Below are 18,501 nucleotides of genomic sequence, written 5' to 3'. Positions count from 1 at the left end.
ATGACTGCATGCACTAGAACTGCTATCAATGATTTCCTCATGGTTTGACTGTTTTGCTGTAACATGGGGCTTTAAATATTCATATTGAGATATGTCAATGTAGAAATCAAGGCTACATAAGAGATGATGAGTGTTCTAAACACTTTTGACCTGACTCAGCAAGTGCACAAGGCCGCACATACTGTAATCATGGACACACTAAACATCTCATCCATTGTTATTAAGAATATAGCACTATCTGATCACTTCTGTATTTTCTTTGATATATTGATCTCTGTTACCACTGCATCTAGATCTGTCCCTGTCAGAAAGAGATGCATTAATGAGAACACAAGTGGACTATTTATAAAGGCTATATCTTTGCCAAGGATTTCTGCAGACTCTGTTGAAGAGGAAGGTCTGTCTAGCTGTAGCTTATTCCACTTTGAAAGCATGAAAACTGTTTTAATAGATGCTATAATAAAAAAATTCACGTTCTGTCACGTCCACTCAGCCTTTTTTTGCATTGTCTTTTCATACTCTGAACTGCTGTTGATCTTCTCCTTGATTCCTTCAACCCAAAAGTTAAGAATGTTATTGATGCTCCGGAAAAAAGTCCGAAAGACGGGCAGACACAAATTACCATGGAGAAAATCAACAGCAGTTTAGAGTATGAAAAGACAATGCAGAAAAGCTGAGCGGATGTGGCGGAAGACGAAATTTACTATAGCATCTATAAAGACAGCCTTGATGCTTTCAGTGTGGAACTAGCTACAGCCTTCTTCTCAAACATCATAGTTAGTAACTTAAACAACATTCACACTCTTTTTGCTACGGTTGAGAGACTGACAAACCCACCAAGTCAGATTCCCATTGAAATGCACTTTGACAGCAAAAACGAAAGTCAAACAGCAACGAAATGCTTCCTTTTTCTCTGAGAAAATCAGTTATATTAAAAGTGGCGATTAACACATCCTCAAGTTACGCAGAGTTCAGAAGAACTTAACCATAGCCTGAAAAAAACAGTTACTATGTCTGTTTTTCAAGCAAAAATCTTGGAAGAAATAGTATAGCACCTCAAATTGTCAACCTGCTTCCTTGACACACTTAAAAAGTGTTTTTAACTATTTAGAAGCAGATCTGTTAGAAGTGTTGAACACCTCACTTCTTTCTCTGACTTTTCCGAATTCTTTGAAAACTGCAGTTGTTGAGCCACTTCTGAAAAAGAGCAATCTTGAAAATACCATGTTGAATAACTTCAGACCAATATCAATGTTCATGCTGTGCATTTATTGAATGAGCGCTCTGCTACGTCCGAACTGACTGCACTGTATTTTATGTATAACATTTTTAGTTTTTTTCACTGTTTTATTGAGTGATTATTTTCTATTTCATTTTAGGATTATTTGCTTCTCTTTGAATTACTATTGTGCTTTATGATGAAATGTGCAATACAAACAAACTTGCCTTGCCTAAATGATAGCGCTGTGGTTATTATACATATCGTTTTTATGAGAAACATACTGCTTGTATGTCAATTAATTGTATTGCTGTTGAGTAACTGCAGTGGCGTAGTCTGCATGGCTTCCTGTAGCTACCTGCATTAAATTTAAAACCCTGGTGCTTGCCTACAAAACCTGGTGCCTTGCCTTGCCTAAATGATTTGCAAAGGTAAGTGGGTGCTGGAATACAGGTCCAGGTCCAGGTTCCCTTCGATCCTCCAGCACTGCTCGGTTGGCATCTAGATCAATAGATGCATCTAGATTCTTTTCTGTTCTGGCAACTAGGTGGTGAAATGCAGAACTTCCTGCAGATATAAATAAATGATGACTTAAGACATATGTGTTTCTTCAGTACTTGGGCTGAAAAAAAAAAAAACCCTTTCCAACGGTATTTGACTGATGGTACTTAGTAACTATCCTATGACAGAAATTACACAACACTTTTGTACGTCACTCTGGACAAGAGCGTCTGTCAAATGCCTAAATGTAAATGTATTATGGATATAATTTTTATAAAAAAACATACCGCTGGTATGTCAATGAATAATTTATAAGTCCCTTCAGAAAGTGAAAATTAGGAACAGTGTGTGTTCGTGTAAGAGTTTAAAAGTTGGACTGCATGAGAGCACTCGCAGCACTCACTCCAAATACACACCAGAATCCTGCACCCATTGTCAACGTTTACACCAAAAAAAAAAAAGCAGAAGTGGTGGAGAGCAAAACAACCGCAAAGAGGCCAAAGAAACGTTTGTACTAACGTGTGGATGATGTGGACAGGCTGGACATAGTCAAACAATGTCTTGTGTGGGTGGGCTCCTGGGGGTGGGATGGAAGAAGGGTGCAGCAACCTTCTGAAGATTAAGTTAAAGGACCAGTGGTTTCCAAAACATGGAAAACATATAAGGAATATAAGGAATACCCAGAGAATTCTATAGAAGAGAACCAGTTACTAATTTCAACAACTAATGTTGTTAAACACAGGAGCAGTTTATACATCCCTTTCATATTAATGGACTACATGATACCATGCAATTAGCATAAGCAGGTATGCATGTTTGGTAATTTGAAAATATTTTAAGGCTTTGTTTATTGATAATGAATGCAGGCAGCTCCTTATTCTGTGTAACCTCTCAAAAGCCACCACACAGTGATCTGGTTTTTGTCATCAAAAAAGTTTTGTCATTAAAAAAGTGCTATAAAAAAGCTTATGTGCCAGAATGAGTGAAACTTGTGTATTCATTTGTAAGTGTAAGTATATAAGTTTATTTATCCTTAATATAGGTCTGTATGGCTACCAGTAAAGGAAGTTGTGGGTGAATGTTGCATGAGAGAGACATAGAATAATGTGTTGCCAAAATAATGTTATGAAAGGAACAGCGACACCTATAAGTCATATACCGGTACCAGAAGGGCTGTTTAAGCATTTATTGATGGATTGTACGAATATGAAAAAGCACGCTCAAGGCACATGATCATAATAAGAGACAAATTTATTAGATGGGTAGAAGTAGTACCATATGCAGGTAAGGGGGCAAGGACAGTTATCAAGTTTCTCACAAGGGAAGTAATACCTCTGTTAGAAATTAGTTCAGATAACAGATTAGCGTTCATTCAGAAAACTGTAAATAAGGTAATGTAAATATATATGTATAGTGTTGTATTAATGTTATGTTATGTCACTCTAGGTAGAACAATTGGTATGATACTTATAAGTTCCAGAGTGGGAAACTGTATAATGATTTAGTTAATTAAGCTACAACCGTTAATTGTTACCTCCTCTTGTGCTAGAACCACATGGGCCCCTTTAGAGAGGAAACACAAAGACGCTACACAAAGCCAAAGTGTGTGTGTGCCCCTGATGACCTTAAAATGTCCTCCTCCCCCTAATACACACACCCTGTGATTTACAGCTTCTCACAAACTTGGAACATACCTAGACACAAAATACACACCAAAAATATTGGTTAGGTACAATAGATATTAGTTGGACAATAGTGTAAATGTGTTTTTAAGGTATAACTACTGCACTTGATAAAAAGGGAAGGAAGAAATGTATAGAGCTATGATGGGGACACCTGAAGAAGCATTTTTTTCAAGATATACTACTACTACTACTACTACTAATAATAATAATAATAATAATAATAAATGTATGAAAGTGAGAAAAAAACAAAGTACAAGATTTTCTCCTTAGAATGTACATACCTGCATCTGTAACTTGTGAAGACAAGTGGTGCTAACTCATATTTATCTCCTCATGATGTTAATTTAGTTTCATTTAATTGATCCATAATCATAAAAAATTCATTGATTTATTCCATGATATTCCAGTGGTTCTCATTTAGCCTTTACATCAGCAGTGTCTTCCCAATTATTCACTCAGCTGCTGGGTCACTTCTCTGCCTGTCAGATTGCCCATCAGTTTGCCTGACTGGCTGCAACAGTGTCCTGGTGAAGAGACATAAACACAGACCCCATGTTTGCTGAGTAAAGCTGATTGGCTGTGACATTTGCAAACTGACCCCCTGCAGGGGCTGTTAGTTGTGCTACACTTGCTGTATAATGAGCCTGATCATGTCAAGAACTTATCCATAAGTACTGTATCCAATATGTTTCTTCCTGAAATTATACTAAAGACAGTTTATACTAAAGACAGCACAAAAACATTTTTTTTTTGTACAGTTGTGTTAGCAGTATTCAGGTATACTGAAAATATATATTTAAGTGAATGTACAAAATCCAACAAAATCGCCTGAGTCCTTTTAAATGAATGTAAAATAAATTGAATATAATGTAATATATTTAATGAAATATGATGTAATATTTTTGATCTAAAGGTGTTTTTAATATTTATTATGTGTATTTATGTGTTTTAGAGGATCAATTAAGATTCATAGGCAGGTTTAGTGTGCTTTGTATATTATATATAAATTAAGCATCAATTTGATGTTCTTGTTATAAAGTAGTATTTAAAAAGAACTTTTAATTAATTAACCAGAAAAAGATATTAGAGATTTGCAATACATGTCACATTATGTAAGAATATAGGTATTCATTTTTAGCATTACCTGAGACTATACTTATAGACTTTATCCTGGTCAAGTTTAAGTGAATGCCAGTTTATTGCAGTGCACCATACACACAGACCTTCATTCACTTATTTAACCTAGAGGCAATTTGCCACAGCCAGCTGGCGTTAGGACAAAACCAATGAACCATCCGACAATATGGAAAACTCCACACAGACAGTAACCTGAGCTCAGGAATGGATCTATGAGGCAGCAATGCCACCTGCTGCTCCACAATGCACTTTTTCTTTTCCACCTGTGCCTAACATCAAACTATTATTACAATGACCACAATAAACTCAAAATATCAGTTGGGTTTACTCTTGCTAATTACAAAACCTTTTAGTAGTTTCATTGTACTCACTGTTTAATAAGCTGAGTTTTAAGTAGTAAACATGCACAACATTTATAAAATTAAATTAAATTACATGGCTCACTGACTTGAAAATTAGGCTTTTTGTCATGCTTTCAGCTAACAGTAATCATTAACCAAAAACCACTGATAACTGTGACTCTTGGGTCCAACTACAGCTCAGTAATAGGCTTCTAGACTGCCATGTGGAAAGCCTGAAGGATGTCTGGTATAAAATCTGTGCCAAGTTGTATTTGGATCAAAATTTTCCAATGTGGCCGAAGCAGCAAAAAAGCAATAACCAGAACATTTTCTCTTCTGTGGATTTAACAGGGATTTATTAATATAAAATTCATTTAAATATAAATTAATTTAGGCTTGAGTTAAGGCATCCTGTAATGGGTCACTGATGAATCCTGGGCTTGTTCTTTAAACCATGTTTTTGTTTAGTTAGGAGTCTTACTACATGACTATTCGAACCCTGGGCAAAACATTTTCCTATACCCTATGTTCATCTACTTCTTTCTCCTTGTTTTGATGATGTTTTTTAATTTCTGTAATTTAGGAACAGAAATGTACAATGGTTTAACAGACATTCAACATTGTCAATGAACAATTGTAAGCTTTTAAAGATGTACTGTATTTTATTTTGGTCATTTGCTGTTTTTTGTCTTGACCAAGTAAATATCAGCTAAATATGAAAATTGAAAATCCCTTTCAGCACAATAGAAACAGTATGTTGTTGTCTTGCAAAAACAGCTAATATTACTGTAATTAAGAATTTATAAATCTTATTTAGCAATAAAGTCATAATACAAATTAACAACACTATGCCTTATGACCTTACACCCTAAGCTATAAGGAGGATGTTCAGTGTTGAAATTGTTGTTTTGTTGATTCTTAAGTGACATGTATCATTTACCTAGGTTATTGTTTAATTACATAATGGCTTGGTTGCCATGCAAAATCCAAATTTGTATGAGTGAAATGAAAATATGGCATATGATGGGTGGAATAAAAATAAAGAATATAGTTCGCTTAGCTTGCACAACTAATCTGAATGGGTTATCTAATGTTAGCTAGCTAGCATCAGTCCTTAGCAGTAATCAGCTACAGACGAGGCTGATAAGATCAGGTGAAAAACACAAAAAACTCACTAAACAAGCAGCTGTAAGCTCGCACCTTTTATTAAAAAAAAAGCACATTTGCTTATCTGCTCATCTGCTTATCTGGCATCACTGGACATTACTGGGCCCTGATGTCATGTCAGTCTCATGACACTACTGTACATGTTTGTGTCCCCAGGTAGAACTGAGGAAGCATCATAGGTGAAATGTGTTCATGACTGAATATCAAGTCCAGACAACAAGAATACATACAGAGGGAATTAATGCCCTGTTTGTTGCTTAGTTGCTTCCATATTTATTTTTTATTGGGCTATACTCTATTTAGCTAATAATAATTGTTAGTTAAAACTGGATGACGTTTTAAAGTTAATTATACCATAATTATTTTTTATATTTTGTTTTATATTGTTATTATTGTTATAATTCATATTTTACATAATAATAATAATAATAATAATAATAATAATAAGTTTATTTTATATACAGGTAGAGCCTTTCTAGAAACTTAAGGTCGCTTAACAATAACAAAAAATATTTATACATAGCAAGAGACAACTGAAAAACAACAAAAAACAGAATACAGATAAACATGAAATCCATAGCAAATTTCCTATGATAAAAGATATGATTTAAGGTGGGTTTTAAAATCCTGTAGTGAAGAAAGATCACGGATGAGCTAATCCAACCAAAAGTTCTCTAGTTAATTTGGGCTATCTATGCAAATGTTGTGTTAACATACATAATTTAATTTGCATTCCTTAATTAATGTTCGGTAGCAACCTCATCCTCATGAGAGTCCCAGTGAATATGGAGCATGGCACAGAAACACTAATGGCAAAATTCATTCTTGTTGGTATGCCAGTCAATCTTAGGGTGTAGTAGTCAACCCCTGGACCTGCATGATTTTGGACAATAGAAGGGAACCAGAAACCTGCGGGGAAACTTGCCTGATAAGGGGGGAAATGTACAAAAGCCAGTGGATACAGTAACCCAAATTAAGGATCAAACCGCGATTTCTGGGGTTATAAGGCAGTAACACTACCCACTCTATCACTTAGCGATTCATCATTTAATACTTTAGATTATATTTTACGATGCATAGTGTAATTGTTTTTATATACCATACTGTAAGTACAATTACATATGTGGTGAGACCAGATTAGGTGATAAATGATTCTACTTACAACTTCTTAAAATTAACTCAGAGCAAGAGATGTACATAAATTGCAAACTTTTCACATTAAAAATATAGCCAACACTATAATATAAGAACAAACTGAATCAGTCCAAACTGGAAAATGCTGGAATATAGAGCCTAAGCCTGTTTTCTTCAGTCGTTTTTGGTTTGATTTAAGTACGGAATTTACGCGGAAGTTTGTAATATCGCCTGACAACGCAGAAATTAAAAGAATGGACATGCATCTTTATCATCGTAAAGTGGTTGTGTACGCACTCTCCTAACACACAGTTCAGTCCAAACAGCTTAAAAAAGTGCATGTAGGCCTGTATGACCCCTTTAAGGGCTGGCCATCTCCTGCAAAAAAACTCCACATAATTATACACAAAGAAATTCAGTTTTCATTTACGCATGAAAAAAAACAGACAAAAAAAAACCCCACACAAAAACACTTTACCAACTGTAACTCAAACCAAATTTACAACAAATAAAATAGCTGATTCAATAAAAGTAGAGCAGACTGACATCAGATTCTTCTGACAGGTTTCATTTCGGCCTAAGCCCTGGGGGTAGGAGTTGTTTGTTGTACAATCTTAGAAAATTCAAAGGATCAATAGCATAAAACATGTAAATTTACCTGCACAAGGCCAACACCAAACACCAACCAGTCTTTCCGGCTTTAAACAAAACGACTGTTGCCTGTCACACCTGTCTTAAAAACTCTGCCTAACTAACCACACTATACCAGACAAAAGGAGCTCATATACAGCTTGACAGTATATGATTTACAGAAAGAGAAAAGTTTATGGTTCTGTTTTGCCCCAGGACAAGTGAAATTATTAAAACTTAGTAAACCCAGGAGTGTGAAACTGTCTAATTGAAAAAAATGCATTCATCTTCAGCTCTATAACAAAGAGCTTTTTTAAAAACCTTTTTTGAAAGCCTAAACATTAGTCGCTGCATGTGCTGCATAATGCTGAGATACACATTACACGCATGCGTACTGCATTATTATTTTTTCACAGGGTTAATCAGTGTTAAAATTAAAGTATGGCTTGGAGTTCAGTGGTGAAGTCAGTGAAAGATATCAGAGATCTTAGTCTGATATATTTGCACTCATGTTTTAAGGGGGTTTAGTGCTGTACAGTATCTGATCACAAAAACTAAAACAATTGTGAAACTAGTAAGGTAGTGTGCTGGAAGCAGATTGCGGTCAGTAAGCCGTTATCTTCAGTTACATATATCAAGTGGGAAAGGAAATAAGGAGGAAGAGCCTAAATCCCCTTTGCTTTTCAGGGGTGAGAAGCCTTATAAACCTTAGATCCCACAATGAACCTTGAGGTTTGACTCGTTCAGTTAAATGTGACCAAGGACTAATATTTTTTTTCAGTAGAGTCAGCATGCACTTTATATTATTTCATCCCATAACATTCTGTCCTCCTTCACTCTTTTTACTCTGTATCACACTGGCTTTACAGCAGTCCCACTATTTACCCTCTGAGATCAACATGCACACACCTTCTCTACCATTGTTAATTCCTTCAGGGTGGTGTGACTGAATACATAGATCATTATTATTTATAAGGGGCGGAAACAAAAGCATTCAGGAGTTTTAAGTCCTTGCTTTATTGCTTTATTGACCACCTCACATTACAATCTACATCTGGGCTGACTTCCTTTTCAGAACTAGAACTAGGTGTAACTTTCACATTGTTGATCATTCAGAACTCTGTTTATAACAAGTAAAGTATTCTCCTCTGTTTTACATACCTCCATTATCCTGGTTTCTACTCAATATAGACAAGTCTATAATTATTGGAAACCTTTGATTTTGCAAATGTGACTTCCTGTTTTCATTACAGACAACAAGACATAATCAAACATAAATCAAACATATTTTTATCCACTATTTATCCACCACACCCAAGTTAAATTCAAATTAGGAGCTCCAAGTCTGTATATAGTGTACAGTATGCTTCACCAGGAACAATCTAAATCCATGTTTATAGTGTCACAGTCACAGTTATATAGTATATCTGTAAATAGAGAAGCATAAAAAAAGGAGAAACTGAAAAAAGGAACAGAAAATAATGCATTGACACACTTCACGGGGTTTCACAAAGGAACAGACACAAGATTCAAGATTCAAGATTTAAATAACTTTATTAATCGGTTACAGGTGCTCACAGTTGTTAACTAAGAAAAGATAATAAAGAATAAAGGTAATAAATAATAATAATAATAATAATAATAATAATAATAATAATAAAATAACAAATAAAAATAAAAAAAGCACCACTGAGCAGGCCTGAGCAGGCCTCAAAAACAAACTAAACAAACAGTATCAATAAATGATGAGTTATTTAAGTAATTTTTTTCCTCAATCAAGATACATAACCTGACATTATTCAAACACTTAAACGGTTATTTTTAAAACATTATACATTTGTACACACAGTAACTGTATGTGTGCGCACAGGAGAGAAAGATTAGTAAATAATCTATTGACTATTGAGAAATAGATTAGTGAGAATCTATTGAGAATGTTGCAGAGGTAAATACGGTTCTGATTGTAAATTATGTAGTATGTGTTTCCAGTCTGAGTTAACAATTCATCCATCTATGCTGGAGTTTCTCTTAAGCATTTTCACTTTCATTTTTGAGGGTTTTGTTTCTTGCATTTGAATGGCAAATCGAACTTGTGCACGTAGTTTGGCCAATGACTGAGTCTTCCCCCTCCAGTGTCAATTCAATTCGTGACATGAAGTCTAACAAAAGCAAATGTTTGGTCTTCTCTGTCTGCTGAATGTAAGTCATTGTCTTGTTACTTTTAGGCTGCAATCTTTGTTTTTGTACTGTCTTTGTGCTATTTTTTATATTATTATTATTATTAGTAGTAGTAGTAGTAGTAGCAGTGGTAGTACAGTATAGTAATAGTAATAGTAGCAGCAGCAGCACAATTTAGGTGTAATATTTAATGCTCTTGTGAAAAAATACAGATTTATAGTGTTAAGATATAATGTTATAATGTTTATAATTAAGATATTCAAGTCTATTGATTGGATTTATTACTATATTTTTTGTGTGGTGAAGATTTTTTGACCTTCTACTGATCTTTTTCTTATATCCAGTGGTTTATTTATAGTTTTCTGCATGCATTAATCTAATTAGGCTGAAAGTATTTTAACACATAAGTTATTTAGTTTTGGCTGTTGGTGAAAAACACTATACAGATACAAGGACAATATACAGAATATTTCTATAAATCAACAATATACAGTACATAACATCTTAATGTGCAATAATGGAACCTAGTGTTAATTAAATATGTCTAGAGTTTATTTTCGGTTCTGGCACCTCAGTGGTTCGTCTAAATGTCCGTACAGCTGAGTCTTTGGCAATCTTTAAACAACGACTTTACAACATTTGGGTATCTCCTAATATTTTAATATCTCATAATCCTCCCACTTTTCAACAGGGTTTGACTGATGGCACTAAGTAAGTATCCTAGTAACCCAGTGTAAAGATAAGTTGCTCTGGATAAGAGCGTCTGCCAAATGCAAGTGTAAATGTAATAACTGTTTGTACTATTTTAAGTATTTGTAGTTGTGAATTAGACATGTACACATGTACACATGTTTATAGCTTATAGCCACAGACCATGGTCAGCTATTTATGAAGGTAAATGCATGAGGGGAAAAACTGCTCTGTTGTCTAAAAACAATACAAATGATATCATAAATAAATATTTTTCATCCATTAAGAGACTTCCAAGAACCAATGGATCCAGGTTCTTCGAACTCCCATAACTATGTAGGTGTCTTTTTGAATTTACTATATGAAATTTTCCAGCCATAACAACCAATTGCCTTATATTGTGGAAGTCCCTTTTAAACGACAAAAAATCTCTGACCCACTGAGGTCGGAACTGTGCTGTGGTATCCAACACCAAGACATAAACACATGCTTTCAGTCCTTACATCTCACACAGGCTCGAGCAGATTGAGACTTGAAAAAGATTTTGGATTTAGTCCAAGACAACACCTTAAACTCATACCATTCCTAAACAATTTTTGTGATGTGGCAGAGTGCAGTATCCTACTGAAAGAGACCATTGCCATTAGGCAATACTACTGCAACGAAGGGGTGTACTTGGTCTCCAACAATGTTTAGGTAGGTAATACATGCTAAAGAACCATCCACATGAACCAAATCCCTAAGAAACAGAAAGGTCTAAAGGAAGGAAGAAAGGAATGATGGAAGAAAGGAAGGACTGGAAGAAGGAAGGATTGAAGGAAGGAAGGAAGAAAGGAAGGACAAACACTGTACTATCAATTTCTGATGTCATTCCTGTGATAGTGTTATAGGTCTAGGGTGTATTTGTGTAAACAAAGCTGTACAAAAAGAAATCAGAGTTTGAGGATAAAAATTAAGTGCCACCTGGAGAACACAAGAAGGGAGGTGGAAAAAGAAAGAGCGTATACAGATCCCTGCTAAAGTCTTCTGAGAGGACTGAATTAAGGAGTTTCCCAAAAGATGTTTAACATCCTCCAAAAAGATGGTAAGGCACAGAACGCCATCGCGAAAGGTATTGCTCTTTACAGAGTGCTGTATCGAAACATACACATGAAAAATTTACCAGGAGGGAAAAAGGAAATAACAGAAGGTACACAAACAACAGGGATGACCGCAGCCTTAAGAAGACTGCCAAGCAAACCTAATTCATGAACTTGGGAAAGTTTCACAAGGAGTGGAGTGAGGCTGGAGTCAAAGCATAAAGAATTAAAGTATCAAAGTACATTTTGCATTTCGTTTGGAAATCAAGGTCTCAACGTCTGGAGAAACAGTGGAATAGAACAGGATTCAGTTGCTTGAAGTCCAGTATGATGTTTCCACAGTCAGTGATGATATGGGGTGCCATGTCATCTGGTGATGTTGATCAACTGTCCTATGTCTATGCAGAAGTGTTAGAATGCTTCACACTTCTATCTGCTGAAAAGCTTCAGATGCCAAAACTACAACTATCTGGTTTGCTGACCAACGTTTGGAGAACACCGTCGCGACTTTTTATTAGAACCAAAATATATAGTTAAATAGATAGAGCTCCTCTTTTAGTCATAATAATTGTTTCTTTTTTTATATCCATTAATCTATTTTTCCTGCAAATGTCTGCAGTACCACACAGGATTCAGATCTCAAGATGATAGAATGAATGTGTTGCCATTACACAGCTCGAGCAATATGGTTAATCACCATAATAATAACACATTCACGTATTTAATAACACATTCAGTTGGTCCAAATAATGAATCTAGTGCACATTAGCAGGAACCGTGTTCAGGAAGGGACAATTCCTGGCACTTGGAAAAAGGAAAAGAAAGGGGAATTTTTTCCCCCCAGAATATCCCAATGTTATCTACCTAGTGGAAAAGGCTTTTGAATTTTTTCATGGGCAATATTTTAGATGGTGCTCAGCATATTTACTAACAGCTCCACAGGGCAGCGTATTCAAGGGGAAGTTATGTTCTAAATAAGACAGATTGTTCCCTTATTTTTCTTTATTTTCTGTATTGTTTGCGTAGTACAAGCTATTTCTCAGTTTTACGTTACTTGGACACTACACAGACTCCGTAAGTGTTTTGAAAGAGTTTACGTTTGCACTATCATTTTAATATTTTATAGCCCCCACATCGACCACATCAAAGATTATTTGAGCCGCCATTTCCCACTCCACGTACAACCGTCGCGAAACAGCTGAACCACGGCTTAGATATTTACGTATAGACAGTGTTCTTTATTTCTGACTACGCTGATTAGCTTAATTATATATGACTAGATCACACGTATGAAATGCACACGTGCCTTTATACAATGTGTTTTTGATAAGCAAATAGCTAAACAATACAAAGCTGGAAACAGCCCATGAGCAGTCAAACCCTCGATATTACATCATCATAAATTCCACCCGCGGAACACGGTTATCTGCCAGATTTAAACCTGTCTGATAAAAATGAACTGAAGCAAATACGTGAATAGTGTTTGAAAAGGACAACAGTAACACGTTATACAATGCGAGTGTTTACCTAGGGGCTAACATTTAAAACACCCTGCAACAAACAAACAAGGCCAAAGAGACTCGACATAACAAACATAAATGCATTTATTTTTTTTGCTGCACGTAAATGGATTTTTCTGTTGTGCCAACATAAAAATGAACAGCTGTGCACATTCATTGTTTTTATGAAAATATAACATGAACTGAAAACTCATATTCATCCATATCCAACCGAAACGTGTGACTGTAGCCTTCGACATCATTGTAATAGGGTAGTCTGCGCCACGTGACCGCGTTTTTTTACTAAATAAAATCGCGCGCTATACAAGGACCGCCCACTTCACTTCTTAGAGTAAAGACTAGGGGCCTACGGGAGAAAAACAAGCAGAGGTAGGAGGTAGATTTTTTTTTTAAATTTTATTAAAGAAACGCGTATTTAATCATTTTCCAGAGGACTTTAAGCCTCTTAAAGCAGTGAACACCGTACCATTCTGTATGGCATTTCTGTTTGGAAACGCAATTGGATAGAATGGCCATAGGAGACCCTCAGACACAAAGAAACACAAAAGGCTACCGAGCCGGTTTAAAATACAGTAAAACACACCGTACTAACAGCTATATGTGGGAGTAATAGCCTAGTATTTAGGTTGTATCTAGTGTTTTATACGCCGGTCTTCTTTATGGAGAAGGCACCGAACAGCGCTGCTTTAGACGGCAGTTTGATTTCTCATAGGAAGAAAACAAAGCGATTTTATTGTGATGGTTACCGCGGTGAAGTTAGTTGGACGTTGGACGTTGGATATTCGAGCTCCGGCGACCAGATTTGTAGCGGCGATTCGCTGATTTGTAGCGGGGGTTCGCTAACAGAGTCCGGCGAAAGCACGTCGCCTACTGCGCGAGTTAGGGACCGTCTGCAAATTACTGTCCGACTGAAATACGGATAATAATAATATTATAAACATTGATATTTAAAACAAATAAACGAATTATTGATTCAAAATCTAATCTAAAATGTGTGTCCACTTGTCCTGCAGAAGGCACAACCTTTTTTTGTCAATATTATGACTTTTCATTTTGATTAACAATTAATATTTAATAATTATGCATTTTACTTCAATAACTTCCAGGTCATGTGACCTATTGACTCAAAATTTATTCCAAAATGTGTGTCCACCTGTCCTGCAAAGGGCACAACCTTTTTTCTGTCAATATTATCACTTTAAATTTTTTATTAATAATTAATATTCAATAATTCTGCATTTTACTTCAATACCGTTCAGGTCATAAGACCTATTGCCTCAAAATCTATTCTATAAGAGGTGTCCACCTGTCCTGCAGAGGGCACAACCTTTTTTCTGTCAATATTATCACTTTGCACATTTATTAATAATTAATATTTAATAATTATGCATTTTACTTCAATACCTTCCAGGTCATGTGACCTATTGACTCAAAATTTATTCCAAAATGTGTGTCCACCTGTCCTGCAAAGGGCACAACCTTTTTTCTGTCAATATTATCACTTTTAATTTTTATTAAAAATTAATATTCAATAATTCTGCATTTTACTTCAATACCTTCCAGGTCATGTGACCTATTGACTCAAAATCCATTCTAAAATGTGTGTCCACCTGTCCTGCAGAGGGCACAACCTTTTTTCTGTCAATATTATCACTTTGCATATTTATTAATAATTAATATTTAATAATTCTGCATTTTACGTCAATACCTTCCAGGTCATGTGACCTATTGACTCAAAATCTATTCCAAAATGTGTGTCCACCTGTCCTGCAAAGGGCACAACCTTTTTTTGTCAATATTATTACTTTAAATTTTTATTAATAATTAATATTTAATAATTATGCATTTTACTTCAATACCGTTCAGGTCATAAGACCTATTGCCTCAAAATCTATTATATAAGAGGTGTCCACCTGTCCTGCAGAGGGCACAACCTTTTTTTGTCAATATTATCACTTTAAATTTTTTTTTAATAATTAATATTTAATAATTATGCATTTTACTTCAATACCGTTCAGGTCATAAGACCTATTGACTCAAAATCTATTCCAAAATGTGTGTCCACCTGTCCTGCAAAGGGCACAACCTTTTTTCTGTCAATATTATCACTTTAAATTTTTATTAATAATTAATATTTAATAATTCTGCATTTTACTTCAATACCTTCCAGGTCATGTGACCTATTGACTCAAAATCCATTCTAAAATGTGTGTCCACCTGGGGCACAACCTTTTTTTGTCAATATTATCACTTTAAAATGTTTTAATAATTAATATTTAATAATTATGCATTTTACTTCAATACCGTTCAGGTCATAAGACCTATTGACTCAAAATCTATTCAATAAGAGGTGTCCACCTGTCCTGCAGAGGGCACAAACTTTTTTTGTCAATATTATCACTTTAAATTTTTATTAATAATTAATATTTAATAATTCTGCATTTTACTTCAATACCTTCCAGGTCATGTGACCTATTGACTCAAAATCCATTCTAAAATGTGTGTCCACCTGTCCTGCAAAGGGCACAACCTTTTTTTTTGTTAATATGATCACTTTTCATTTTTATTAATAATTAATATTCAATAATTCTGCATTTTACTTCAATACCTTCCAGGTCATGTGACATATTGACTCAAAATCCATTCTAAAATGTGTGTCCACCTGTCCTGCAGAGGGCACAACCTTTTTTTGTCAATATTATCACTTAAAATTTTTTTTAATAATTAATATTTAATAATTATGCATTTTACTTCAATACCGTTCAGGTCATAAGACCTATTGACTCAAAATCTATTCTATAAGATGTGTCCACCTGTCCTGCAGAGGGCACAAACTTTTTTTGTCAATATTATCACTTTAAATTTTTATTAATAATTAATATTTAATAATTCTGCATTTTACTTCAATACCTTCCAGGTCATGTGACCTATTGACTCAAAATCCATTCTAAAATGTGTGTCCACCTGTCCTACAGAGGGCACAAACTTTTTTTGTCAATATTATCACTTTTCATATTGAGTAATAATTAATATTTATTAATTCTGCATTTTACTTCAATATCTTCCAAGTCATGTGACCTATTGCCTCAAAATCTATTATATAAGAGGTGTCCACCTGTCCTGCAAAGGGCACAACCTTTTTTGGTCAATATTATCACTTTAAAATTTTTTTAATAATTAATATTTAATAATTATGCATTTTACTTCAATACCGTTCAGGTCATAAGACCTATTGACTCAAAATCTATTCTATAAGAGGTGTCCACCTGTCCTGCAGAGGGCACAAACTTTTTTTGTCAATATTATCACTTTAAATTTTTATTAATAATTAATATTTAATAATTATGCATTTTACTTCAATACCGTTCAGGTCATAAGACCTATTGACTCAAAATCTATTCTATAAGAGGTGTCCACATGTCCTGCAGAGGGCACAAACTTTTTTTGTCAATATTATCACTTTAAATTTTTATTAATAATTAATATTTAATAATTCTGCATTTTACTTTAATACCTTCCAGGTCATGTGACCTATTGACTCAAAATCCATTCTAAAATGTGTGTCCACCTGTCCTGCAAAGGGCACAACCTTTTTTTTGTTAATATGATCACTTTTCATTTTTATTAATAATTAATATTCAATAATTCTGCATTTTACTTCAATACCTTCCAGGTCATGTGACCTATTGACTCAAAATCCATTCTAAAATGTGTGTCCACCTGTCCTGCAGAGGGCACAACCTTTTTTTGTCAATATTATCACTTTAAATTTTTTTTTATAATTAATATTTAATAATTATGCATTTTACTTCAATACCGTTCAGGTCATAAGACCTATTGACTCAAAATCTATTCCAAAATGTGTGTCCACCTGTCCTGCAAAGGGCACAACCTTTTTTTGTCAATATTAGCAGTAATAACAAGCAGTAGCAGTGATTAACCTTTTCATAGTGATGTGCCCACTCTTTAGGCTATAGCAAATGACATGTAGTCAAGCAGTACTTGCACAACTTCTTCAGTAGCAACCAGGGCTGGTTCATCTGTACGGTATAATGGAACTTGCAGGCATACAAAACTGAAGTACTGATCAGATGGTCGGTAGATCAAGCCACACCTCCACCAAGTTGCCATTGTTGAGCCCTTGAGCTAGGCCCTTAACCCTATCTGCTCCAGGGGTGCCATATCATAGCTGACCCTGCTCTCTGGTATGTGAAATTTTTTTTTGTGCGCAGTAATGTACAGTATGTGACAAATAAAGGCTTAACTTAAGTTAGGGTGTCTCAATGTAATACCCATGTACAGATTATTAGGGCCCAAGCACTGTGACATCAGCCCTATTACAGTACATTACAGTGTGTAAAGGGCCATCTTGTTCTTCTAAAGATTGTTATTAGGAACCAAGCATATGAACATCAGCCCTACAGTTTGTCGTCTTAGTGTGTGAAGGGCCCCTTTTTTTTCTTATAGGAATTTTTTTTTTATTAGGGCCCAAGCACTATATGTCGTCTGTATGTCGTCATAGTGTGTGAAGGAGTCTTATGTTCTTCTGTTGTCGTTGTTGGTCTTTTGGCTGCTCCCGGCAAGGGGTCGCCACAGCGGAATACCCTGTCCGCACTACAACTTGGCACAGGTTTTACTAGGATTATTATTTTTTTAAGAGTCCGAGCACTATGATATCAGCCCTATTACATCATAGTGTATGAAGTTGTTTTTCTAAGGATTTTTTCCAGCCTCCAGGTCTTTTTGCTTTTCTAGCACGCCCTGAAAGTCATTAGTAACAGGTTAGAAACTGCTGCCATTAGGATGCAACTCCCAGGGCCCTTACACAAGATTTTGCTGCATAGCTTATGCACACTTGCATGTATACATGGAAAACCCCAAAACTTGATTCCAAAAATGTTGCGACACTGTACAAACTATTAAAAAAAACAGAATGCAATGAAGTGGAAGTTTTAAATTTAAATATTTATTCCATAATAGAATATAGATAACATTTCAAATGTTGAAAGTGAGACATTTTTAAATGTCATGCCAAATATTGGCTCATTTTGGATTTTATGAGAGCTACATATTCCAAAAGTTGTGACAGGTAGCAATAAGATGCCGGAAAAGTAAAATGTACATATAAGATTCAGCTGGAGGACAAATTGGCAACTAATTAGGTCAATTGGAAACATCATTGGGTATAAAAAGAACCTCTTAGAGTGGCCGTGTCTCTCA

The 18,501-nt window shown here is 35.0% G+C and overlaps 1 protein-coding gene across 6 annotated transcripts in view; it reads left to right on the top strand.

Annotated features, from left to right (window-relative positions):
- The first annotated feature begins 9,915 nt into the window (after positions 1-9,915).
- dnmt3ba (DNA (cytosine-5-)-methyltransferase 3 beta, duplicate a) overlaps positions 9,916-18,501 on the top strand; it is a 46,327-nt gene continuing 37,741 nt past the window's right edge. For 3 of the 6 annotated variants that reach the window (XM_053504155.1, XM_053504156.1, XM_053504151.1), the window contains exon 1: positions 10,684-10,703. In XM_053504155.1, coding sequence (XP_053360130.1) covers positions 10,694-10,703 — 10 coding nt within the window. In that variant the 5' untranslated portion in view covers positions 10,684-10,693. Of the gene's footprint in view, positions 10,014-10,683; positions 10,704-13,606; positions 13,658-18,501 lie in introns of those variants that run through there. The other 3 variants (XM_053504152.1, XM_053504153.1, XM_053504154.1) reach the window with 3 other exon arrangements.

The sequence above is a fragment of the Clarias gariepinus genome, chromosome 9 (assembly GCF_024256425.1).
Source record: "Clarias gariepinus isolate MV-2021 ecotype Netherlands chromosome 9, CGAR_prim_01v2, whole genome shotgun sequence".
Classification (NCBI taxonomy): domain Eukaryota; kingdom Metazoa; phylum Chordata; class Actinopteri; order Siluriformes; family Clariidae; genus Clarias; species Clarias gariepinus.
This window is presented reverse-complemented; position numbering and strand designations above follow the sequence as displayed.